The sequence below is a fragment of the Alexandromys fortis genome, unplaced genomic scaffold, assembly GCF_014885135.2.
Source record: "Alexandromys fortis isolate MF-2015 unplaced genomic scaffold, M_Fortis_MF-2015_v1.1 scaffold_5, whole genome shotgun sequence".
Lineage (NCBI taxonomy): Eukaryota > Metazoa > Chordata > Mammalia > Rodentia > Cricetidae > Alexandromys > Alexandromys fortis.
Window position 1 is genome coordinate 30,373,639 of NW_026067924.1, and position 22,610 is coordinate 30,396,248.

Consider the following 22,610-nt stretch of genomic DNA (forward strand, 5'->3'; position numbering starts at 1 on the left):
AGTACTTCCTATGTAGTTATCAACTTGTGACTTCCATTTGGTAAATTTTTTCACTACCGTCTATAAATAATCATGAATAAAATATGCTTTCTGAAATGGTGTTTATTAAAATATATGTGTAAAATTAATCTACTAGCATCAAATATTTCATAATTATCTCAGTCTTTATTTCAACATTTCCCACTGTTTAAATCGCTTTTATTTAACCAAAATATGTTTATTGTGCAGATATAAGATATTCATACACATATATATGTATGTCTTTGCATTATGTGTATGTATGTGTATATATTGATCTCTTCCTTATTGTAAATACATGGTCAATGTTTTCAATGTCTTAATATTAACTACCTCATCTAAATTTGAGGTTTCAAACATTTCTTATAAAAGATACTTGTACTTTATTCGACTATTTATACCTGCAGAATTTATATTATTCTTCCAAATATTAACCTAAGACATTTGACATGGCAATTAAAAATGAAAGCAACACTAGATTAAACCAAGATGTAATGCAATGATGGAAACCATTTAAAGAAAGGAGACCATTTCTGTACACACATGAAATAAAACTGTAAGTGTGACTATGACTAATAGAAGCCTATCACACATGGTATTAATAACATTCGACTATTAAAAACACATTCTTTTACAAATAGATGCTTCCATATTAATTAGCACAGAATATTTTAGGTTCAAAAGCTGTTAAGAAAAAGTTGTCTTACAAATCTAAATTATGGGTTACCTTTGGAGATTTTACAAGATATAAATACAAGAAGTGGTCATTAAGAGATAATGAAAAGGTGTACAATTGTCCATATCCATAAACTGCCATGAGCATTTACAAAAATCAAACTAATGAACAGATGTGATAAATAACATAGCAACAGAAAAAGGGAAAAAAGCAAATTGTAAAATTGTCGAATTCTGCCAAATTATTAATAAGCAAAATAAACGGTACAAAATTCTAGCACTATAATATGGCAAATGCTCAACTTTTGTAATTATTGTAATAATGCTGATATTTCAGAACAGCTATTTACCTTCCCCCTTTGCTTTTCTGGTTCCTTCCAACTGTTTCAGCTTGTAGTGTTAGAATTACTGCCAACTCAGTAACACCTGGGATCACCCAGGAGACGCTCCTCTAGCTATGCCCTTCAGGGATTATTTGCCGGAATATCCATCAATTTTTTTCAATTATAATTACCTCTTTTTTTGCCTTCCTTTTCCTTCCTCAAAACCCATGCAGATAGTCCTTGATCTCTTTCACGTTCATGGCCTCCTTTATTATTAATTGTTATTACAGTTATGGGCAGGACTCATAGGCATGCCTGGTTTCTTACCTGGGTTATGACATCCAAACTCCAGTTCTGATGTTCGAGCCACAAGCATTCTGAATCTCTGAGCATTCTCTTGGGTTCAGCAAAACATTCTTAAAAGGAAAATCTCTGGGCAGGTGGGCCTAGTCTCTTTTCCCCCTTGCTAATGTGAACAGAATATGTGGAGAATCTTTAAATCAGACAGTGTGATCACTGTTTCCAGTCACCATCGTTGCCTATCTTGACATCTTATGCTAGTAGGCATTCCCAACTCACAGCTTATTTCTTTCTCAAGGAAGATCTAATTTAATTTTGCCCTAATTTTATCCTGTGCGACTTTTCTATTGCAGGCTGTACTCCTTTTACATGTGAGCTTGCCCTGTCTCATATTTCAAACACACTGCCTTTTTACCTACAGGGATGGCTGGGTACACAGCAGTGTATCTTACAGTAAACAAGTCACCAAGACAACAGCTACAAATGCCACAGAAGACAACACTTGAGAATTATGCAATTACAGTTAAGACTACGTACTTATGAAAGATTTAGTAGCGGAATGCTTCTACATTACCCACAGGCACTTTGAGTGTCAAGTTAGACCAGATCATATAAATGCATTTGTCAAAGAGACCATAAGAAGTAAAAAGTAGGATGTCAAAAAATCTTCCAGAAAGAGATTTTTCTAATACTGTAAGATACATCTTGGGAAAATCCTATTCATATCATATTTTACACTGTTAGGAACATGGCAGTGACTTTCTCACTTCTGTCTTTCAACATTGGAAAAATGAGATAAAACTAACAAGCAAGGGAGGGAGGAATAACACATTTACATGTTGAGGAGGAAGACGCAAAATCCTCCTTGTTCACAGGTAATATTTTTATCTATAAATAGTTTTAAAACAAGGTATCACACCAACACACAATCACAGCAAGTTACTATACCCAAACCGATTATTTTCCAGTTTACTAAGAACAAAAATCAGCCTAAAGCATCTGATGTCCAGGAAGTAAACCTGTACCCCAGCCTGCTTCCTCCAAATAAAGCTCACGTTAGTCGTGAACTTCATCCAGGTTGCTAGGAGACAGGACTCCTAACATTCCGGAGGATTTATGAGAGGTGAACTGCACAACTAAACTCAGTTGCTCAGTCCGCTGAAAGATGGACGTGCTATCAGCCAACCAGAGAACCTCGCGACCTCCACCAGCCAATTAGAGCGCCAGAACGCCAGCAATCACGTCATTACCCTGCAGACTGTCTACCTTTCTGAGCGCCGGCAGCCGCCACCTGGCCCTCCAGTGCTGTTTGCTGGTTGAGCCAGAGAGCCAAGGGGTACCATGGATATCATCCCTAGAGTGGGCTTGGGCACCTGGAAGGTAAGGGTACTCTTCAGTCTGTGGTCGAGCTAATTAAGGGGGCTCGAGCTGATGAATACTTGCTCAGGAGCGGTCTTGGGCACGGGGTGACTCCTTCCACACTCGGGCTCTGATCAAGGTCCTGACTGGAGAGATAGAGGAGAGGTCGGACTCTCCCTTGTGATATAATTGTTACAAGGTCCTAAAACACCTGCTCCCTGTCAGTTTGAAAAACAGTCAGGATAAACTATATAAAGCATAGTGATCTTGAACCCGACCTTGTTTTAGATAGTCGTGGACCCCTCCTCCCCGAGTCTCCAAAGAATCATTTATGCAATGTAGCTCTAATCCTCTTTGCACCCCAAAACCAAGTGTGCATGAAGCGACCACCAGGAAGCATTCTACTTTGCATGCTATAACCAAAGAAAAATAAACAATTGCACTAATGCCTGCTTCTGCCTTCCGCTTAATGACAGCAGAGGTATTTGCTACTGATTGGACAGCTTGCGCAGCAGATATTTTATGTTGAAAAACTCGTTTTAAATAGAGAAGGAACATGAATTTGGATGGGATGAGGGAGGTCTGGGAGGGGGGAAACATAGTAAATATACTTTGTATGAAAGACTGAATAAAAATTCTGTTTAGAGTAGTTTTTTAAAATAAACGTTTCTCTGGAAATTTTTGTAAAAGTGTGGGATCTTTAGGCAATTCTATGGTTTGAGTACAAGAGTACTCTTTGGTGCATTAGAGTGAAGATTGACATGGAAGAAACATATGGAATTATTGAGACAAAGACTTAAGAAAATCAAGAGGTGTCTTCAAAGTTGGTCTATTTTGGATTCTTCAAATACCTATTTTCTGTTGTTCTTGCCTATCATATTTTCACTTGCTGGCTCATTGACAGCATGCTTATTTTTCTATAACTGAAGAGGGATACTTCGGTTATTAGTTTTGAACTTCTCTGAACCTGTGATTTATTATATGAAAGCAATTACACTGGTGTGTTTTAGTAGCATTAATAGCTATAACTAAAGTAAAAAAATGGGAAAAAAGCATTGCCTTCTGAACACAATGAAAAAATTTAATTCTGTTCAAGATACTGGGGCATGAATTTCCAAAAATATGGAACACGCTGGAAAACCATAGCACTGTGTGACATTTACTGGTAGTCTAACATATACATATGCTAGATATGTATGTTGCTTTGAATAATTATTATACTTGAATGATAAATATAATATAATTCTTAACTTATTAAGTAAACCATAAAACAAAGCAAGGAAGAGCTCAAATTCAAGACTAGCTTGGGCTATACTTCTCAGATTTAATGGGGTTGCATACTGTATCATTAACTTTCTCCTGTAAATGTCATATAAGAATCTTATGGATCACTTTAATGAGAATAAACACTTGGTTTGTCTTTACAGTTGATTGAACAATTCCTGAGTGTTAGATCTCAGACTGCTACATGCCCTGTCTATTGGTACTCATTCAGTAATCACTTGGGAGCATGACACACAGCTCAGTCCTCTGCAGGAGCTGGAAATGTCTGTGGTCTTTTCCCAAATGAGTAAGGGTGACAGTCAGACTTCTAATCACATTCTGACTCTGACATTCCCCAGCTTTAGGTTTGGCTGATAATAGTACTGTTTTAATGATTTGGGTGTTTATATATTCCTTGGTTCTGCTTCCCGGGTGACAACAGAGACACTAAGTTGTTTGCCCCTGATGACAGAAAAGATACTTGTGTTTGATTATATTGCAGGCCTCTCCAGGAGAAGTAGCGGACGCGGTGATGGAGGCTATCAACTTGGGATACCGGCATTTCGACTGTGCTTACTTATACCACAATGAGAGTGAGGTTGGAATGGGAATCAATTCCAAGATTAAGGAGGGCGTGGTGAAAAGAGAGGAACTGTTTGTTGTCAGTAAGGTAAGGTTTCTCAGTTGCAAAGACAGCATGGTCTCCGCCACTCCAGTGATGGAAACTGAGAAAACTGGAATAATTGAGCCTAGAGTTTTCCTTATAGGAATTGGTGTCTTTGGTTTTCAGTTGATTCAGAACTAACAAGGGCTTCTACAGCTTCATGAACCTGCGAGGTTACATCAGGTATAGATTTGCTTAAGGTTGCTTAAGTTTTTTTTTTTTTTTTTTTTTTTTTTAATTCAGCTGTCCAAATGGTTATGGAGAGATACCACCAATCAATAGTCCATTCATGCACACAAAGCCTGGTTGAGTGATGACACCTCTGTGTCTGTGATGAGCAGGATAAAACTCTAGCCCTTGTGAACTCTGTCTATATATCCATGCCTAAACTTGGAATTACCCGCTAGTGACAGTCAATGTACACATGGCAAAGTCCACACTAAGAAATTGATGCTATCATGATTAGCTTTATAAGCAGGAAGTAAATCATAAATCTAACATGAGCTGTGCATGAGCACAGTGGATGGAGGCTGGAGAAATGGACAGGGTTCAAATCATCGAAGTTCTGGCACATAGGAAGCTTGTACTTTTCCCTGAAACCCAGCGGGTTGAGAGCAAACACTGTTTCTAAGTCAGGCAGCTGGGTTTCCATAAGAATCAGACACGTGCATAGGACATAATGGTAGCTGACAGGAGGGATGTGCACTTTAAACAGGTTGTACACACAGTGCAGGAGATGATGAACTCTGTGCTGGCAAGAAATTCTGTGCTGAGAGTGAGAAAGGCGAGGTGGATATGAAAGAGTAAGAAAATAAACCCTGTAGAACACAAGGGTTGAACCAAGACTTAAAAGCTGATTTTCTTGGAGGAGGAGGGGCAGGGTGTGGTGGTACACACCCTTCATCATAGCAGAGGCAGGCAAATTCTGTAAGTTTGAGGCCAGCCTGGTCTACATAGTGAGTTCCAACACAGTCAGAGCTACCATGAGATGCTGTCTCAAGGAGGGGATTAGAAGCTGCTTTTTAAAAATATTTTAAACCATGATCCAGATTGTTACTATCAGTCAATAGTCACATGTTTAAGGTCCAACTATCCTTCAGGATCTCTGCCCAGATTGTTAGACAGGGTCAGGGTCCCAATGTCAGCATTTTTAAACTAAGAATTTGAATTTGTTGAACTCATGAAGAGTTTAAGGAAGTTAATAGTCTGCTGTAATATTCTACCAAATTCCCTTAATACAAGGTCTTGTTAGTCCCATAGATGTGAGGAGAAAGATCCAAATTGTGGTCAAATTAATTTTCAAAAGCCTTTTTTATTTGTGCACATGGGCCGTCCCTATAGGTGGGGTTGGAACGATGAGCATTGGACATGGGTAAGAAAGGTAAGGGTTTTATATTTCAGGAGTAGGGGTTTTCCACATAGGAGATTTAGCAGGCAGATTGGTACAGAAGCAGAACATAAGCATAACAAGTTGGTCGTAGCAATCTCCTGAATCAAAGCCATGGTTGCAGGGTGGTCACAACAATTTCTAAACAAAAGTGTGCTTGCTAGGTGATCATAACAACCTCCTGAAACAAAGCACGTTTGCCATTTCTTGGAACAGACAATATAGAACCATTAAGGTTACAGTTGGGGCATAGTCCAACCTTTGCAAAACAGATTTAATAATCAACATAAATGATCTAGTTCGTCTTTACTGTGAGATTGCTTTCAAGCCCAAGATAGAGGCAGGCTGGTTTATCAGTTTCTCACTGAACTTTCAGATGGACTAGCAGCCTCCCATTAAATGTCTTCCCGTGTTGCCTTTATGTAAGTAAAGACAATACTTTAGTTTCCCGGCCGCCTAGATCTAAATAATCACACAGAAACTATATTAATTTCAACACTGTTTGGCCAATGGCTCCGGCATATTTCTAGCTAGCTCTTACATCTTAAATTAACCCATTTCTATTATTCTGTGGATTGCTATGTGACCCTGGCATTACCCCATTTTCTACATGCTTTGTTTCCTCAGTAGCTGGCTGGCATCTGCTTGACTCCACCTACTCTCTATATATATTTCTGTTAGGATCACCCTTAAGCTCCCTTGAGTATGGAAGGCTTCCTGCTGTGAATAAGGATAATCCTTTTCTAAGGGCGACGTCCCTGTTTTCCTTCAGAACTTGATGTGTCGTGTTGTCACATGAAAGCTTGTGGGAAGCACCGACGAGTGTACGATCTGTTGGTTTTAGATCATGGCAGTGTAACAACAGTCTCCCTTCTTTTCTGTAGCTCTGGTGTACCTACCACAAGAAGTCTTTGGTGAAAACAGCATGCACCAATACCCTGAAGGCCTTAAACTTGGATTACCTGGACCTCTACCTCATACACTGGCCCATGGGCTTCAAGGTACCACTCACTTTGTGGCAGGATTCCTGCAAAGACCCAGACAAATGTCAGCATGTGAAAGAGCCTGGAAGCAAAACGTTTTCTGTGTTTTATCATAGAAAATGTATATAAATATGAATTAAGCTGGAACTTCCAACATTTGAAATTATTAGAATATATATATTTGATACTTGTCCTTTGACCTACAGGAAGGTATGATTGGTCACAAGAGACAGGTAGTCTGTAAGCCCTTGTTGCTGTTCAGCAGAGTGACTAGGTTTTTACCCCTTAGCATATTTGCCTTTTCCCTCCATACCCTGCCTTTGTATTCTCACTTGGTTGTCACTCATCTTGATGGGAGGTGTTTGAAGAGTGAAGATCCTAATAATATTGTTGGGAGACAATTGAAGGACATGGAGACAATTAGGACATGGAGAAAGTCCCATTGTTCCCTGATTTTAAAAATCTGAATCAGTCAGAGATTCAAACTTTGAGCAAGTTTCATGATGGGATTTTGCTGGCCTCATCTTCCCTTCATTCTTGGTGTTAAAGTGGCAACTGAGCCTAGAGAGGAAAAGTGGCCCAGCAAAGCCAGTAGGATTTAGTGACAGGGTTAAAGCTAAGATGCAAATCCACTAGTGCAGACTCTGTACATCTGTGTTCTCTCCCTACATAGTCTTCTGGTGGAGGATGCCACAAGCCCCAATAAGCTCCTTTTCTTCTGGTTCTCACAGCCTGGAGAAAAAGATGTACCTTTGGATAGCAATGGCATGGTTATACCCAGTAACACCAGCTTTCTGGACACATGGGAGGTAAGTTGAAGCATGCCATCTGCCTACATCACCCCCACTGACACATACCCAGATGAAAGTTGCACAAGATCTCTCAAGCTTCTATGTTCAAATTCACCAGGTACTACTTCAAATATGGGGCTTGCAGTATATGATGGTTAAATGTGGATTGTCAGCTGGACGTAATCTAGAATCAATTAGGTCAGGAATCAAACCCCTTGGCAATCTTTGAAGAGGTTCCTAGATTGAATTAAATGAGGCTCAAAGGAGTCACCCTAAATGTAGGCAGAATCATTCCTTGAACTGGGGTCTTGGGCTGAATAAAAAGAAGTTCTCAGGTACTGGTGCGAATCCCTGTCCATTTCCTAACTGTGGATGCATTGTGACCAAGGCCCTCACACTCCTGTTACCCACACTTGCCTTCCATGAGAGATGACTGGTCACACCTTTAAACTAGAAGCCAAAAATAAGCCCTTCCTTAGGTTGCCTTTTTGAGGATCTTGTGCAAATAAGAAAAGTAGCTAATACACACCATGAGTTACGGATGAATACTTGAAAAACTGAAGATACCAAATGATTTTCTCACTATTTCAACCTAGTGTAGTATAGGGAATCACACAGATCACTCTTTTCCCACAACTGTTTCTGTTTTTTTTTTTTTTTTTTTTTTTTTTTAAATTAAAACATACCGTTTCTCCCCAGGAAATACAGAGTAATAAAAAAGGAAAATTTTAAAAATTCCTATTTCCATAAGCCTCTGGGAATCACTGGTATTGCAGTCCTCTCCTAGTTCCTGTAGGTTCTCTTTTAATTGTTAATTAAAGCTCAGTTGGGAAGGTATGAAAAGGAAAAAGTTAGTGGCAAAGTGATGAAGTGTCAAGTCAGTGTCCCAGATCTAGATGAAAAATGGTGAACATTTGAGTTGAGGTGGTAAGCAAGAAAAATAAGGAAGGTGGTGGACTTGAGAGTCTCATGAAGTCAGTGAAGTTGACAAAGTTGGAACAGAGAATAACAGGACTCTCCGACTGTGAGCTCTGATACTGTTGCTGCCCAGCTTCAGGAACAGGACATCAGCACATTTGAACAAGTTTAAGTATAAATCAGCAAAACTTAGGGAAGAATTTTAACTCAAAAGTTCCAATATGGAGCATTCCTGTGAGAATGATAGGTGAAACTAGCAATATTTCAGTCCCTTAAAATGAGATACAAGAGGAACAGAACAGATAGGGAGAAGTCTCTGGGCTGGGCACTGACAGCCTCTCCTCCTGGAAAATCATAAACTTGGAAACTAACCAGAAAGAAACTGAACAAATTACTTTTGGGGTTCCAGCCCTTTCTGTCCACCTTGGGCTTCTGCTCATGAAAGATTTTGGTCAAACACCAGGTCTTAAAGCATGCATGGTATTTATTGGGTGATTATTACAGAATCCTAATTCACTGGTCCCTGTCTTCATCATCGCTGGAGACTTACACCTTATTCTGCACTGCCCTGAAGCTCATGGGTTTTCTGAGAGCCTAGGTACAAGGCTCATTCACCGGAGGTCAGCCCAGTTTCAGATCGCTTTGCCCTCAAATTACTTAAAATGTGTAATGGTGAGAGTGGGAAACAAGAGTGCTGACCCATCACTGAGCTCAGGGCAAATGCATAGGTGGAAATCAAAGTGAACAAATAGAGCCGGCAGTGGAGGGGTCGCTGTAGGTCACCTCGGAGCACAGGCTTTAGAAGATTGGAAATAATGCAGAATGCTCGCTCGGATCTAACTGAGGCCAAATGCTTTGTGTCTCTCATTCCATGTACTCTCATCCCATGTAACTTTAAAACAGCCCTGGTGTGGATACTATTGTCCACATGATCTTGTAACGTCAAGTAAAATACTTTTAAAATATTGGAGCACTACGGCAAGTCGCCAAGGGACATGGCTTGTCACGGGGCTAGACAAACCATATAACTTGTATACTCAGCACATGTTTTTCTCTTTCAGGCCATGGAGGACCTGGTGATTGAGGGGCTGGTGAAGCACCTTGGGGTGTCAAACTTTAACCATGAACAGCTTGAGAAGCTTTTGAATAAGCCTGGTTTGAGGTTCAAGCCCATAACTAACCAGGTGAGCCGGTAGATGGTCAGAAGTTTTGCACGGTGTTGCTCCCTTTCCCTCCGTGTGGTGGTGAAGGAGAAAGGTAACATGTTGGCCTGTGGAAGCTGGCAGAATTGAAACGAGGTGACAGATGTGAATGGGCAGATGTCTTCCTTTAGAGCGCATATGGTTAGGTGATGCCGCGGGTGGGTGGAGTGTGGCATGGATCTTGCTGCTTGGCCTGTGTTTGGAGGCACATGATCAAGTGTGTTCAGAAGAGCAGGGTCCTCTCAGACCCTTCCTTCACCCTTACTAAAGGAGGGCAGCCCTTCCCTTCCACTCATCCAGCCCACGCAGAAGAGTAGTGGGTAACCCTGTCTCCAGCCAGGCTTGCAGAGTGCAGAAATGAAGCTTCTCCTCACCCCCCAGCTGCCCTTTACATTTGGCTACAGCACGTATAGTACCCCAAATCTCACATTTTGTATGTTTACTGGCCATTATTTGTCACCAGGGTCTAATGACCATAAGAAGTTTTGTCTGAATTTGGTTGGAGGTAAAGCTCAAAACCTAAGCATTTGAAGTTTTTCAGTAACTATTTGTTGAATGCATGCAATTAGAGAATTACACGTGACAAGTTTATGCCACGGGAAACAGCAACAGTTTTTCAGAGGAAACTTGCCTGGAAGTCGATCTTGCTGGATGTGGCATGGTCTTGAAAGCCAAGGCACTGCTCATGATTCTCTTCAGTGTCCTCTAAATGAGCATTGATTCTAAGTCTGTTCATAACCTGAAATGGGGGAGGTAGAAATAACTGCTCTCAAGGCTTGTTATGTTTGAATCCAAAGTCCTGGTGACAAAAGATAGCCAATAAGCAAATTAAACGTGTGAGGCGTTGGGTAATGTGAGTACCATAGGAACCTTGAAGGGCAGGAGGGAGAGGGAGTGGATTCAGACTGCTCAGGCTTGTTCCTGCACGATGGAAGAAGCCTCGCTGAGCAGGTGATGTAGGAATGTCTGCATGACATAGAGGCCTGAGAGTGTGGAATTGGAGCCATTTATAGCATCTGACATCTTGGAGATGCCAGAGACCAACCTACTCATTTGTAGGTGGAGACACCCAGACCTTAAGAGAGAGGCCTTATACCTAGTTAGTGACAGTGGGGACATCAAGTATGTCTTCTCTTTGGTGCTTTCCTGGTATGCCACTTGTCTGGATTATTTTGGTGCACTATGGTTATGTTTGTAGATTGAATGCCACCCATATCTTACTCAGAAGAATCTGATTGATTTTTGCCATAAGAGAAATGTGTCTGTGACCGCTTACCGTCCTCTTGGTGGCTCAAGGTAAGGGCATGGTAGAGACTGTGCTAATCTGAATGCTAACAGATGCTAGATGCCCCCCTCTTGTTTCATTTGAGAGTTGGAAGAGCTTCACTGAGAGAGCATAGAGGGGGCTTCCTACACCTCTCAGGCCCCAGGGAGAATGTAGGTGGCTACTTCTCTGGCTGGAGAGTTGCCTTGTTTGGGCTTCCCTGTGAGGGTAACCACCTTTGAAAAGACAGACCCAATCTGAAGCAAAACCCTTTGCTCATCTGCCCGGTAGTTCACCAGTCAGCTACTACCCTCTCAGGGCATGTCACAAAATTCAGAGTCTTTAGATAATGTTACAGTGATGTCTTCTTTCCCCAAACCTAGAGTTTGTACCTTTCCCTTACTGAGCTACCTAAGCCAGAACTGTAGATCCATCCCTTTTCCTTTTCCCTCTCCAATTCAATGCCAAGATCGATAGCTGATTGTGCCAAGAGAACCTGGAATCTGTCTTTCACTCTCTGCTGTCTTCACCTCTACCTTAATGAAATGCAGATGGCTTAAGGCTCTTAACTGCTTAACTCCCTTGCAGATCCACCCATTCCTTTGGGTTACTCACCTGCTAACTGAAGTGATCTCATTGGACACAGTCATGTCCGTTTCCTACTTTAACTTTGTTCTTCCTGAGCCTTTGTAGAGGAGCTGACCTGGCTTCATCCTCCTCTGGTCACTCTTTTCCCCAGTCCTGTAAACCTTCAACATACCAATCACAGAAAACTACTGATGGGTGCTTGGATAGAATATTCTTTCTAGTCTTTGCAACTTTGCATATACTGGGTTTTTTGTTTTGTTTTGTTTTGTTTTGTTTTTTGCATATACTAAGAATCTGTAGTTTTCTCTTTCTTGAGTTTGCTTGCTCTTGTTTCTGTTGTCATGCTCAGGTCAGGAGCGCTGTGCCCTCCAGGAAGTTTCCATGAGCTCCTTGCTGTATTTAGTGCCTTGCTCTTGTCATAGCATCTCACCTTTATCCCCTTCCACTATCTAATACACTAGGTTTCTTTGCACTGCTTGTCACTGATGTCACCTGACTGCAGAGGCTGTCTCTATCTATTCCCACCCTCAAGTTGGATGCCAGGAAACTGTTAGGAAGCCAGGAAAGGCTAGACTCACTTCAGTTTCCTTACCTTTGTGTTTTCTTTGTGAAATAGGGTCTGCATTTTTGGGCTTGAGAGCAGGTTGGGAGTTCTTAGAAGTCTGGGGCATATTTTACAGCTTAGCCTTGGTGTAGAAGAGTCTCTGTCTATCAGAGGAGCTTATGGCAAGATAGCACCCACTCTGTCTGGTTCTTTCTGAATGCATTGAGAGCTGTGACTAGCTTCGTTCTTGAAACCTGTTAACTGCTTAATAAAAGATGATTTGCTGGGTTTGATTCCCTAGCACTGTGTAAACCAGATGTGGTAGTGCACACCTGTAACCCCAGCGGTTTGAAGAGGAGGCAGAAAGATCAGAAGTTCAAAGGCGTTCTCATGTTATATAGCAAGTTCAAAGCCAGACATGACACCCTGTCTAAAATAAAATAAAATGGCTTCCTTTATTCACTAGTACCCTTGCCTGGATAGATTTTTGATGGAGATGTTTATAGTCTTAAACATATCTTGTAAAAGTTTTTACAAGTGGAAAATAGTGACAACAGTGACACCTGCCAGCAACCCAAGCACTTAGGTGACAGAGGCAAGAAGACTAGTTTGAAGTCAATGAAGTCTAAGTGAGTTACTCAAAAAATAAAAAGTAATAAGCAAGTAAAATAAAGAAACAGTAAACTTTTAATCTTAGAGAAAAGTCAATTTTGTAAGCATTTGTGTTGACTGTTCTCCTGACTCAATCCGCTTTGCTATGTCTCTCTAGAGATGGGGTTGACTTGTTAGATGATATTGTCATTCGGAAGATTGCAAAGAAGCATGCGAAGTCTTCTGCCCAGGTACGTGGAAAGAACTGTCATGTGCTGAGGTTACACTTCATCACCTCTCCCCAGATCCTGAGCCTTGTCAGTTCATCCTGATGAGTTGATTCACCAGAGCTTCCCAGTTTGGAGCTCTAAGTTGGTTGCTTCCATGTCCTCATCCAGTCAAGCCATATACCCTGCCTTTTTCAGCAGTCAATTGGATGCCCTCCAGTGCCACTTCCTCTGCCCTGTCAGCTGCATGGACAACCAGTGTGAGAGAGATCAGTCCATTAACATCAGCCTTATCCTAATGTCCTCATCGTTTGGAGAACCAGGCACATGCTGAGGGATTCTAGTGAAAGTGTGAACAAGTCCTCTGTCCTTCTCTTTGGGCTGATGGCATTCATTACAGATATATTACTTAAGCAATTAAGATTGATTTCTAAAGGCCTTTGAGATGATCAAGGCTTTTGAGCTCTTTCTGTACAATGACATTGAACGACCGTAATGCCTTGTTTCCATTTGTTTTTATTTCTCTGTGAAACTTTCTTTCCTACAGATTTTGATCCGATTTCAGATCCAAAGGAACGTGATAGTGATTCCCAAATCTGTCACCCCGAGTCGGATCAAGGAGAATATCCAGGTGGGCATTTCCTGATGCTAGAGTGTTTCAGATCATGACCTAGGGAGTGGAGTGCTGGCTAACTTCCATAACAACCAACCAACCAACCAGATCTCCGTGTCCGTCACCTGGCAGAAGTGTATTCTTCTGTGATCTGTGTTGGTGGTTAGCCTTTCACATAGTGAATCAGACCAGGCTCTTATTATGTCCTGTCCCCTACGCGCCAGAGCTGGGTATCTTCTCCATTCAACCCAAGATGGGGAAAGAGGTAAGGGGAGCTTGTGGGGAAGCATGTAACAGACCACATTTGGGAATGAGCACCTTCATCCCATTAAATAATTCTGCCACCCTTACCCTTAACAGAAGCTAGATACACCCAGGGTGTGCTCAGGAGGAAGGAATACAGGTTGATGATTACCAGTGTTAGCCATATGGAGTTTGTCCACTAGTCTCTTGGGGCAGCTGCTGTGGGTGTTTATATTCTTCATGAATCAGTGAAAACTGAAGGGCTAGACGTCTTAATTAGCAATCCATATACAAAACTCTGATTGAGAACAGCTCTTTTGAAGATAGTCTTTTATATCTTAACCAAGCAGCAGAGTTGAGACCTGATGCTGAGGATAGAGAATAACGTCAGTTTAGGAGAGGCTCAAGAGAAAGTGCCAGTTAGTTCCGGAGGAGCCAGGAGTTGTGTACCTGAGTTTAACTAGAAGAAAAACATCAAGGATAGTAGGCTGTGGGCTTGCCCTTTGAGTTGATCGAAGGCTTTCAATACAAGCACCTATGCTCTAATGACAGCTCAGAGTACCCGTTTAGTATCTGTTCTAGTACTGTGTGTACTTCTCCCCATGGTCACAATGACTCCAGCACTGAGGCTGGCCCTCTCCAATTCCCATATATACTGTGTGGCTGCTTTGGCCAAACTTGATCTTAGGGTAGAGGCGGGGGTCCAACAGCTGCCCTCCTTAGCGCAGAGTGAAGCTGCTGGATGTTCTTCTGTTTCTTTTTCATGGATTCAAACCTTCAGCTGCAGTGAATGTTAGTCACTGTGAGATACTGTTATGGAGGAATTTGATCATAGCCCTCAAGTGTGTTAACGGGCGAAGGGCAGGGAAGTAAGAATACTATTTGAAAATGAAGTTACTCAAAATGTTCTTGTGTGATTTGATGCTACAGTCAATACCAGCTGACTTCCTAGCTGATGGGGTAAAAGGAGCAATGATTCTTTTTTTTTCCTTTTGAGAGGAGGAGGTAGATCAGTGAAGAAAATACTTTACTTTTTTTGAAACTCTTCCTCTTTGTTCCTCACCCCCATAAGATAAAAACAATATATAGCTCATCTTTCGGAGGTTTCTTAAATTTAACTGAGACTAAGCCTGTGCCCACCAAGCAATGAAAATCAAAGTGCATTTTAGAAGGCTCAGCAGTCTTTTAGGGGAAGTTCTAAGTTTAATGAAAAATTTCTGTCCCATCCTAGTGTCCGTTGTAAGAAACACATATACCAATTCAATGGGGTTAATCTGAATTCCCTATGATTATCTGATTTTGGTTCCAGGTATTTGATTTTGAACTAACAGAAAAAGATATGGAGGAACTCCTCAGCCTCGATAAGAACCTCCGGTTGGCCACATTCCCCTCGTAAGTCTATCTCCTTTACTTCTTTTCAAAGATAAAGGAGCCATAGACAAGCACGGTGACTGGTTCTTGAACAATCTTTACCATTCATATTCAAGGTTAATCAAACCTTACTGTAACTTTTCCCTGTTAATTGTTGGGCCAGTGAATAAAGACAATGACTAATTTATATGCTAGAGAGTTAGAAAAGCACACCTCTGTCACTTACGATGTTTCCTTTACAGATGCCTGTTCGCTATTTCTGCTTGTAATTTTTGAATCTATTTTTCAGAACTGAGAATCACAAGGACTACCCTTTCCACATCGAGTACTGAAGACAGCGTCGTCGCTCGCCCTCTTTTGTTCTCAGATCACCAGAGTTGGCAGCGTGGATCCACCGCTGCAGAGGCTGTGTGGGCTCAGCCAGCAATGACAGCCGCAGAGTTAGAAGCAAGGAAAATCCTGCCTAGAACAGAGGACCAGTTTGTGGAGAAACATAAAAATCTAGGGGCGAGATAAGAAAGTGCCATGCAGGCTGTAGCTGTTACTGAGTTGTTAGGGATCGCCAAGCCCACGTCAGTCCTTGTGGCTTCTATCCTCTGAAATGAGATGCTGATGGCTCCTGAATTAAAATCTACAAGTCAGCTTCAACAGCAATCAACCTAAGGCCAGTTGTGTTTTTCCTTCATACCACTCTCTGCCCCCACCCCCAGAGTTTTCTAGATTATTTATTTTCAAGCAAACTCTACCTACACTTCAGAAAAGGAAAACCATTAAGCTGAGACTCTTATCTCAGACAATTAATTAAAGATTCCCAAGTGTGGGTGTGGGTGGATGTGGATGTGTGTATGCCTCTTCACATATGTGTGCAGGTGAACAAACATATGTGTGCATGCATATGGAGTGCTCACTTCTCTCATAGTCTACCTCCTAAAAAGAAGTGAAAGAATCTCATTGGTCTGAGTCCAAAAGAGAGCTTTGCTGTACAAAAATATTTGCTTTCTATGTGAGAACCTCAAGTTAGGCTCTTCAGAGCAGTGTGGATGGAAGCGAAGTGGGATGTCCTGTTAGAGTGTCTACAGAGGCCTCCAAATATCTCCCACCTGCATTTCACTAGGATAACCCTGACTGACTCTTTCTTAGTCCCCCTGACATGGACTTTTTTTTCATACTCATAACTCCTTATTATGTATTAATTTTATGACTATGCAAATTAGTTAGTTCCTAAATTGAACTCTTTTTGAGTATCAACCTAAGGGCATGATAATGAAATATCACCATATACATAAAGCACTTGATCTGATCATTAGCATAAAATCCTTTGTATGGGCACACATGAGCGCACCAGGAGGTTATATGGTCTTATCTCCAAGAGTCTAATCATGACAAATCTAACCATAACATTTTGCATATCTCCGATTACTTATACATAAACCACTGCCAATTTGGAAAGCTTTTCTTAATCGTGATTCATATAAAGGTGATTCTTTAACTTGTGGGTTGTATGGATTTGATGGGGGCAGAGATTAGTCCTCTCTACCCAACTGCAGTGGGACTAAGGATCGAATTGCACATTACTAGTGGTCCAAAACTTGCTCCTGTCTGTGTAATGAGAATATAAAGTCTCACCACTCTCCCCTAGGCAGCTGTTGGTTAATTAAAGAAAACGCGGGAGCCCCAGGCCTTCATATAAAGACTATCAGTCCCTTGATAATATGATTTCAGACTGACTGAAATTTAATAGATGTAAACAAATATTAAATTCAGACCACAACCATGTCTTCCCAAAGAATATCTTGCCAATCCCCTCTTTTTGCCAAGGAAGTATGGAGAGTCTCCTCTTATGTCAGAGATTTGGCATCCAACTGTCTGCCAATACCCAGAGAACCTAAACTTAATGGAGTTATAGAAACAGTGTTTTTCTACCTGAGTTTCAAGAAGTACACTTGAATGTCTCTTTTGTTCCTCTTGTGAAATGGAGGTCATTTTGCTTTGGGATGGCATTCTTAAGAGTGTCCCACACTGTATGCACCTCAGCCCATCTCATGGACTTCAAGAAAGGTTCTGTTTTCAAAACTAAAAAGAACTTTTTCCTCATTTTAACAAAAAAGCTGCCCAGCAGATCAATGGGGGCGGGGGGGGGGGGGCTTGATTAGACATTCAGACTAGCAATCCTGCCAACTAAACTGAAACTGCACTTATGTTTAAAACTGCATTTTATCTAAGACTTCAGAATGTTAGATAAGGATTCATGAGATATAAACTCTACTAATTAGTTTTAACTTTTGTTGACTTGACACAACCTGGAATCACCTGGAGAGTCTTTACAAATTATATCTAGGTCAGGTTGGCCTGTGGACAAATCTGTGGGAAACTGGCTTTGCTGTTAATTGACGTAGGATGGCTTAGTCTGTTGTGGGTGGTACCATTCCTTAGTAAAGGAACCCTGAATACTATATGAGAGGAATAACCTTGCTCTTAGAAAGGGCAAATAAGTAAGCCTGAAAAGGTCCATGTGTTTACTTTTTTCTCTGCTCTTGACTGGATATGCTACAACTAGCTTCTGAGATTCCTGCCTTGACTTGCCCTCAATGATGCATTATAACTGAATTGTAATCTACTAACCTTGACCCTGAGTTGCTTTGTGTCAATGACTTGTGTCACAATAACAGAAATGAAACTAGAACGTATGTTTTCATATTTTATCTAACTGCTGTAGTCATACTTTTCAATAATTATTTTCTATAGTCTCTTTAGAAAAAAAAAATAAGTGAGTGCTAAATTGATGTTCTGACAATTGCTGGGTTAGGTTGTTATAAGCTGCACTGTAACAGTTCCAGAACTGATCAGTACCTAGCGTTGTTTATATATTTCTGTTTAAGAAATATCTTTCTGAATACACACTGGATCCATTGATGTTGAACTCAACAAGTATAAATTCATGTTTGTCTAACATATTCGTCATAAAACAAATTATCAGCCTCTTGGTTTGAAACACTGTTTAACAAATACTGGGCAGTTTTAAAGCATGAACTGACAACAAGATCCACAAAAGTAAAACAGCACTAAGCAGACCGTGTAAGAAGGACTCTGCTTATAGCTTGAGCTTGTTGATTATAAATGTCAACATGCCATGCCACAACCTAGAGTCACCTGGGAAAAAGAGAGCCTCAATTGGGAGATCACCTATACCAGATTGGCCTATGAGCATATCTGTGGGGGACTCTCTTGATTGTTCATTGATGTAGGAAGACCCATCTGATGATTGATGTCCCCGTTCCCTGGTAGTATATGTGAGTTATATGACACAGGAGGAAACTGGATGCAAGCTAGGAAGCTGCTGTCAGTGTAGATGCTCTTTTAATCCTCAATTACCTAGATGTTATGTGAGTTCCTGCATTGTCCTCATCCCAGGTCATAGCGACAGAAATGAAACTAGAATGTAGCTGAAGAGCTGAAGCAAGAAGTTGTCTGGAAATGGAAACTATCTGCTCTGGGAAGGTGCTCCAGTGATCGGGAAAGCACATGCACTTGGATTCCAGGGTTTATGCAGGATGGAACTCCGGAATGAAGAGTTCAGGGATTTCCCCAGTCCACATGAAAAGTGCTCAGTGTCAGACACCAGCTGGTGCTTGGAGAGCAATTATTTTTTTTCCCTTTTGTGGGAAATTGATTTTATTTTATTTTTTGGGAGCAGTGAGACCCCAGATCCTGAATTTCTTGTAATCCCCTGATCTGAGTCCCTCAGCTGCTCTGAGCAGGAGCCCTTCAGAAGTTCCTGATGGCAGGAGAGTGGTTTCTGGTGGGTTTGGCTAAGGCATGGCTATCTCTATATAATCTGCCCCTGAAAACAATGAAGGGGTCATTCTTGGGGAATTTGAGGATGACCCGTGTCGATGTCTCTCTGTCTGTGTGTGTCTGTGTATTTTAACCTCCAGCCCCCTTGCCCGAAGCTCGCGAACTGGGTAATAGCGCACAGAGCGCAGACATTGGGGGCGCGGTGCGCGGCATTTGTTACATAATATAACCTGATTACTGTAATCCTCTCCTTACCCCCTTCGAATCCATATCTACCCCCTTTCTGTCTCTCTTTAGGAAACCCATAGGCTTCTAAGGGATACTAATGAAATAAAATATAATAAAGCTAAAACTAGCACAGATTGGGAGAAAAAAAGAACAGGAGGAAAAGACCCGAGAAAAGACGACATAAGAAAATAGACCCGCTCATTTGCATACTCAGCAATCCCATAAAAACACTAACCCGGAAGCCATAATATGTACACAAAGGACCTGCAGTGTAAAAAGAGAAAAAAAGTTGTGTGTGTATACATACAAACACACATATGTGTTTGTATGTATACACACATATATATGACATATACACATATAGTATAAATTAGGAAAATCCATGATAGGACATTATGAGACAAGGAACCTCCAAATATGCCAGTGAGTTTCTGTTGGCCATCTATTGCTGGGCATGCAGCCTTTAAAGTTGATTTCTCCAGTGAGACTCCCTCGGGGGAAGTGATATTTTCATTTATAAGTGCCTATCCATTGGGAATTGCTTCTGTGATTGTGATGGGAACATGTATTCACTTCTTTCCGCTTTAAGACCCCATCTGGTACAGTGTAGTAGCAGGCTGCTTGTTGATTCCTGACTGCCCAGCCCTGAAACAATCACAGAGAAAATGCATTAATTTAATCACTGCTTGGCCCATTAGCTCTAGCTTCTTATTTGGATAACTTTTACATATTAATTTAACCCATTTCTATTAATCTGTGTTCAGAAAACAAAGTGCACATTCAGCTAACTGGAGCAGCCCATTGAATTCATGGCAGACTAAGAACAGAAAGAAAGGCATACAAGGAAGAGGCACAACCAAGAGTTTTTTTTTTTTTTTCTCTTGCTTGGGTAGAGAAAGTAGAGAGGAAGGATCTTGTCCCAGTTGCTCTGTTGATTTCTCAGGTTTATTCTTTATTATTTATCCCCCAAGTTTATCTTTCAATAAATGATAAATTTGAAATATCTGATGTCCAATTCATACAGTGTACACTCCGGTCTGTATCCCAGCCATGCAGATTTTTCTTCTACACTGGATCTGATGTGGGAGTGATTTCTTATTAATAAAGAAACTGCCTTGGCCCATTTTATTGGATAGAAAATTAGGTAGGCGGAGTAGACAGAGGAGAATGCTGGGAAAAAGAAGCTGTGTGAGGAGTCGCCATGGTTCTCCCGTTCCAGACAGACGCAGGTTAAGATCCTCCCTGGTAAGCCAGCTCGTGGGCTACACAGAATATTAGAAATGGGTTAGAACAATATGTAAGAGCTAGCCATAAGGAACTGGAACTATCCGGGCCAGGCAGTGTTTGAAAGAATACAGTTTCCGTGTAATTATTTCTGGGCATAAGCTAGCCATGCGGGCGGCCGGGTGCCGGGGACGCAGCCCTGCCGCCGCTCCTATTTCAACAGATGGCGCCCAGACGTGATGGCTAAATCCACTTAAAAACCTGAGAAGGCTTAAAAATAAGGGAGAGAGAGTTTAACACAGATTTTTGCTGTTTTGTTGGTGGCGTTCTGTAGAGAGATTCCTGATTCAGCAACAGCAAAAAAAAAAAAAAAAAGCCGCGTCATTTTAAAGCGCTGCTTCCTGGAGCTATGCTGCCAGCGTGAACTCTGGCTTTAAAGCATTTCAAGGCTTTTATGGGACTGGATGTTTGTGTTCCCGCTTGGGATCGGAGGAGAGTGCTCTGAGACTGTGCCGATGGCTCAGCGCTTCCCGCCTGCACCTGGGCAGACGGCAGAATCAGGCTTAGGCAGGCGGAAGAGCATGGCGGATTCCTGCCGCCATACAGAGACGCATTTTCAGACTGCGCAGTGCTCTGCGTGTCAGATTTGGCTGTAACTTGGATGAAAAGAGTTTCTGTGCTGCACACTCAGTCTCAGAGTTAAACTGCTGATTGCGGCTCCAATGTGGACTGCTGTGTGCCTGGAACTGTTGTGGCTCAGGGGCACCAAATGGCTCTGAGGCAGGAGCAGCTTGGCTCAGCTCCGCCATGCTGAACTGTGCTGGTCTCAGGCAGGAACTACCGTAATTACCTTAAAACGGCGCAGTTAAGGTTTAGACTGGGCAGGACACAAGCAGTACCGTATTACCTGTATATGGCGCAACTTAAGTTTTTAAGAACTGCTTAACATTTTAAGAAATGCTCCTGGATAGTAAAAAAAAAAAAGTTACAGATTCACAATAAAACAGATTCAAACACTGTTGGATAAATGTACGTAGGCTTGAGAGAGAGAAGAAAAAGAATATAAAGAATAAAGTTAATGTCTTAAAAAGAAAAAGGGTAAAGTCTTTAAAGAGACAGAGTACAAAAGTACAGATAGTTATAGATTAAGAAAAATAAAGAAAAATAAGCCACGTAAAAATGGAAAATTCACAGAGAGTCTGGATTATGTACATTGTGTTTTCTTTAAAATTTTTGACTGTGAAGGAGCTAAGTACAGAGAGACATTTCATTATATGGGCTGCCAAGCTAAACCAAAATGGATTTCATGAGGGTATTATGATTTCAGAATTTGGGTCTAAGGATATGATGCTTTGGAGAGGGTCTTCTTTTGTTTTTGCAGAGGATGAGACCCTGTGGATTGCATCTATTCCGATTTGGTATGATAGACCACGCCCTCCTGAAAGGTTGCTGTGAACACCCTCAAAAAATTGCTTCGCTCAATTGCCAACTGAGATGAAACTAGCATACAGGTTATATCATGAACAACCTAATTAACGACGCCCCTATTCAGCAGGAAGCAGTTTGGAGAGAAAAAACTACGCCCATGTTCCCAAATATTGTTTATAAATGTTCTTTTACATTTAAAGGGGGATATGATATAGATATGAATAATTTGCATTGGTATGGATTTTAAGGTCAATTTTGTTATATGTATATGTATTTTTGATCTTGATTAAGGTATTGTGATTGTGTAGTTCATTTAAAAATGTAATGTATAATTAGGAAATATAGGTTGTTAATGGATAATCATCGCTAATAGTTAAGCTTGTAGTCATGTTAATTAGATTTTCTAGATATATAGAGATATATTTCAGTTAGATAGGCATTCTTCATATCTTTCAAAGACTGCAGAATATGGCATTTAAAATATTTTAATAACTTAGGACTTTTCATGACAAGGAGACACGTCTGCTCCTGGCAGCACCAGCTACTTCAAGAGGAAGATGGGCATCGAAGAGGATCCTTATGGAGTTGGATAGTCATTTGGGCAAGAAACT

At 41.2% G+C, this 22,610-nt stretch overlaps 1 protein-coding gene across 1 annotated transcript; it reads left to right on the forward strand.

Moving 5' to 3' along the window:
* The first annotated feature begins 2,575 nt into the window (after positions 1–2,575).
* Akr1e2 (aldo-keto reductase family 1 member E2) lies at positions 2,576–15,987 on the forward strand. The gene is made up of 10 exons (XM_050142512.1): positions 2,576–2,696; positions 4,441–4,608; positions 6,874–6,990; positions 7,704–7,781; positions 9,743–9,865; positions 11,082–11,179; positions 13,049–13,121; positions 13,645–13,728; positions 15,263–15,345; positions 15,614–15,987. Exons 1-10 carry the CDS (start codon positions 2,658–2,660, stop codon positions 15,654–15,656), a joined length of 906 nt encoding a protein of 301 aa, XP_049998469.1. The 5' UTR covers positions 2,576–2,657; the 3' UTR covers positions 15,657–15,987.
* Positions 15,988–22,610: the final 6,623 nt, after the last annotated feature.

What these genes read in the sequence shown, in the direction of transcription:
- Akr1e2 (XM_050142512.1), top strand. Translation starts at nt 2,658, where the DNA reads ATGGATATCATCCCTAGAGTGGGCTTGGGCACCTGGAAG. An exon ending in AACTGTTTGTTGTCAGTAAG is followed by an intron (nt 4,609 to 6,873) that starts GTAAGGTTTCTC and finishes TCTTTTCTGTAG; the next exon opens with CTCTGGTGTACCTACCACAA. An exon ending in GGATCAAGGAGAATATCCAG is followed by an intron (nt 13,729 to 15,262) that starts GTGGGCATTTCC and finishes TTTTGGTTCCAG; the next exon opens with GTATTTGATTTTGAACTAAC.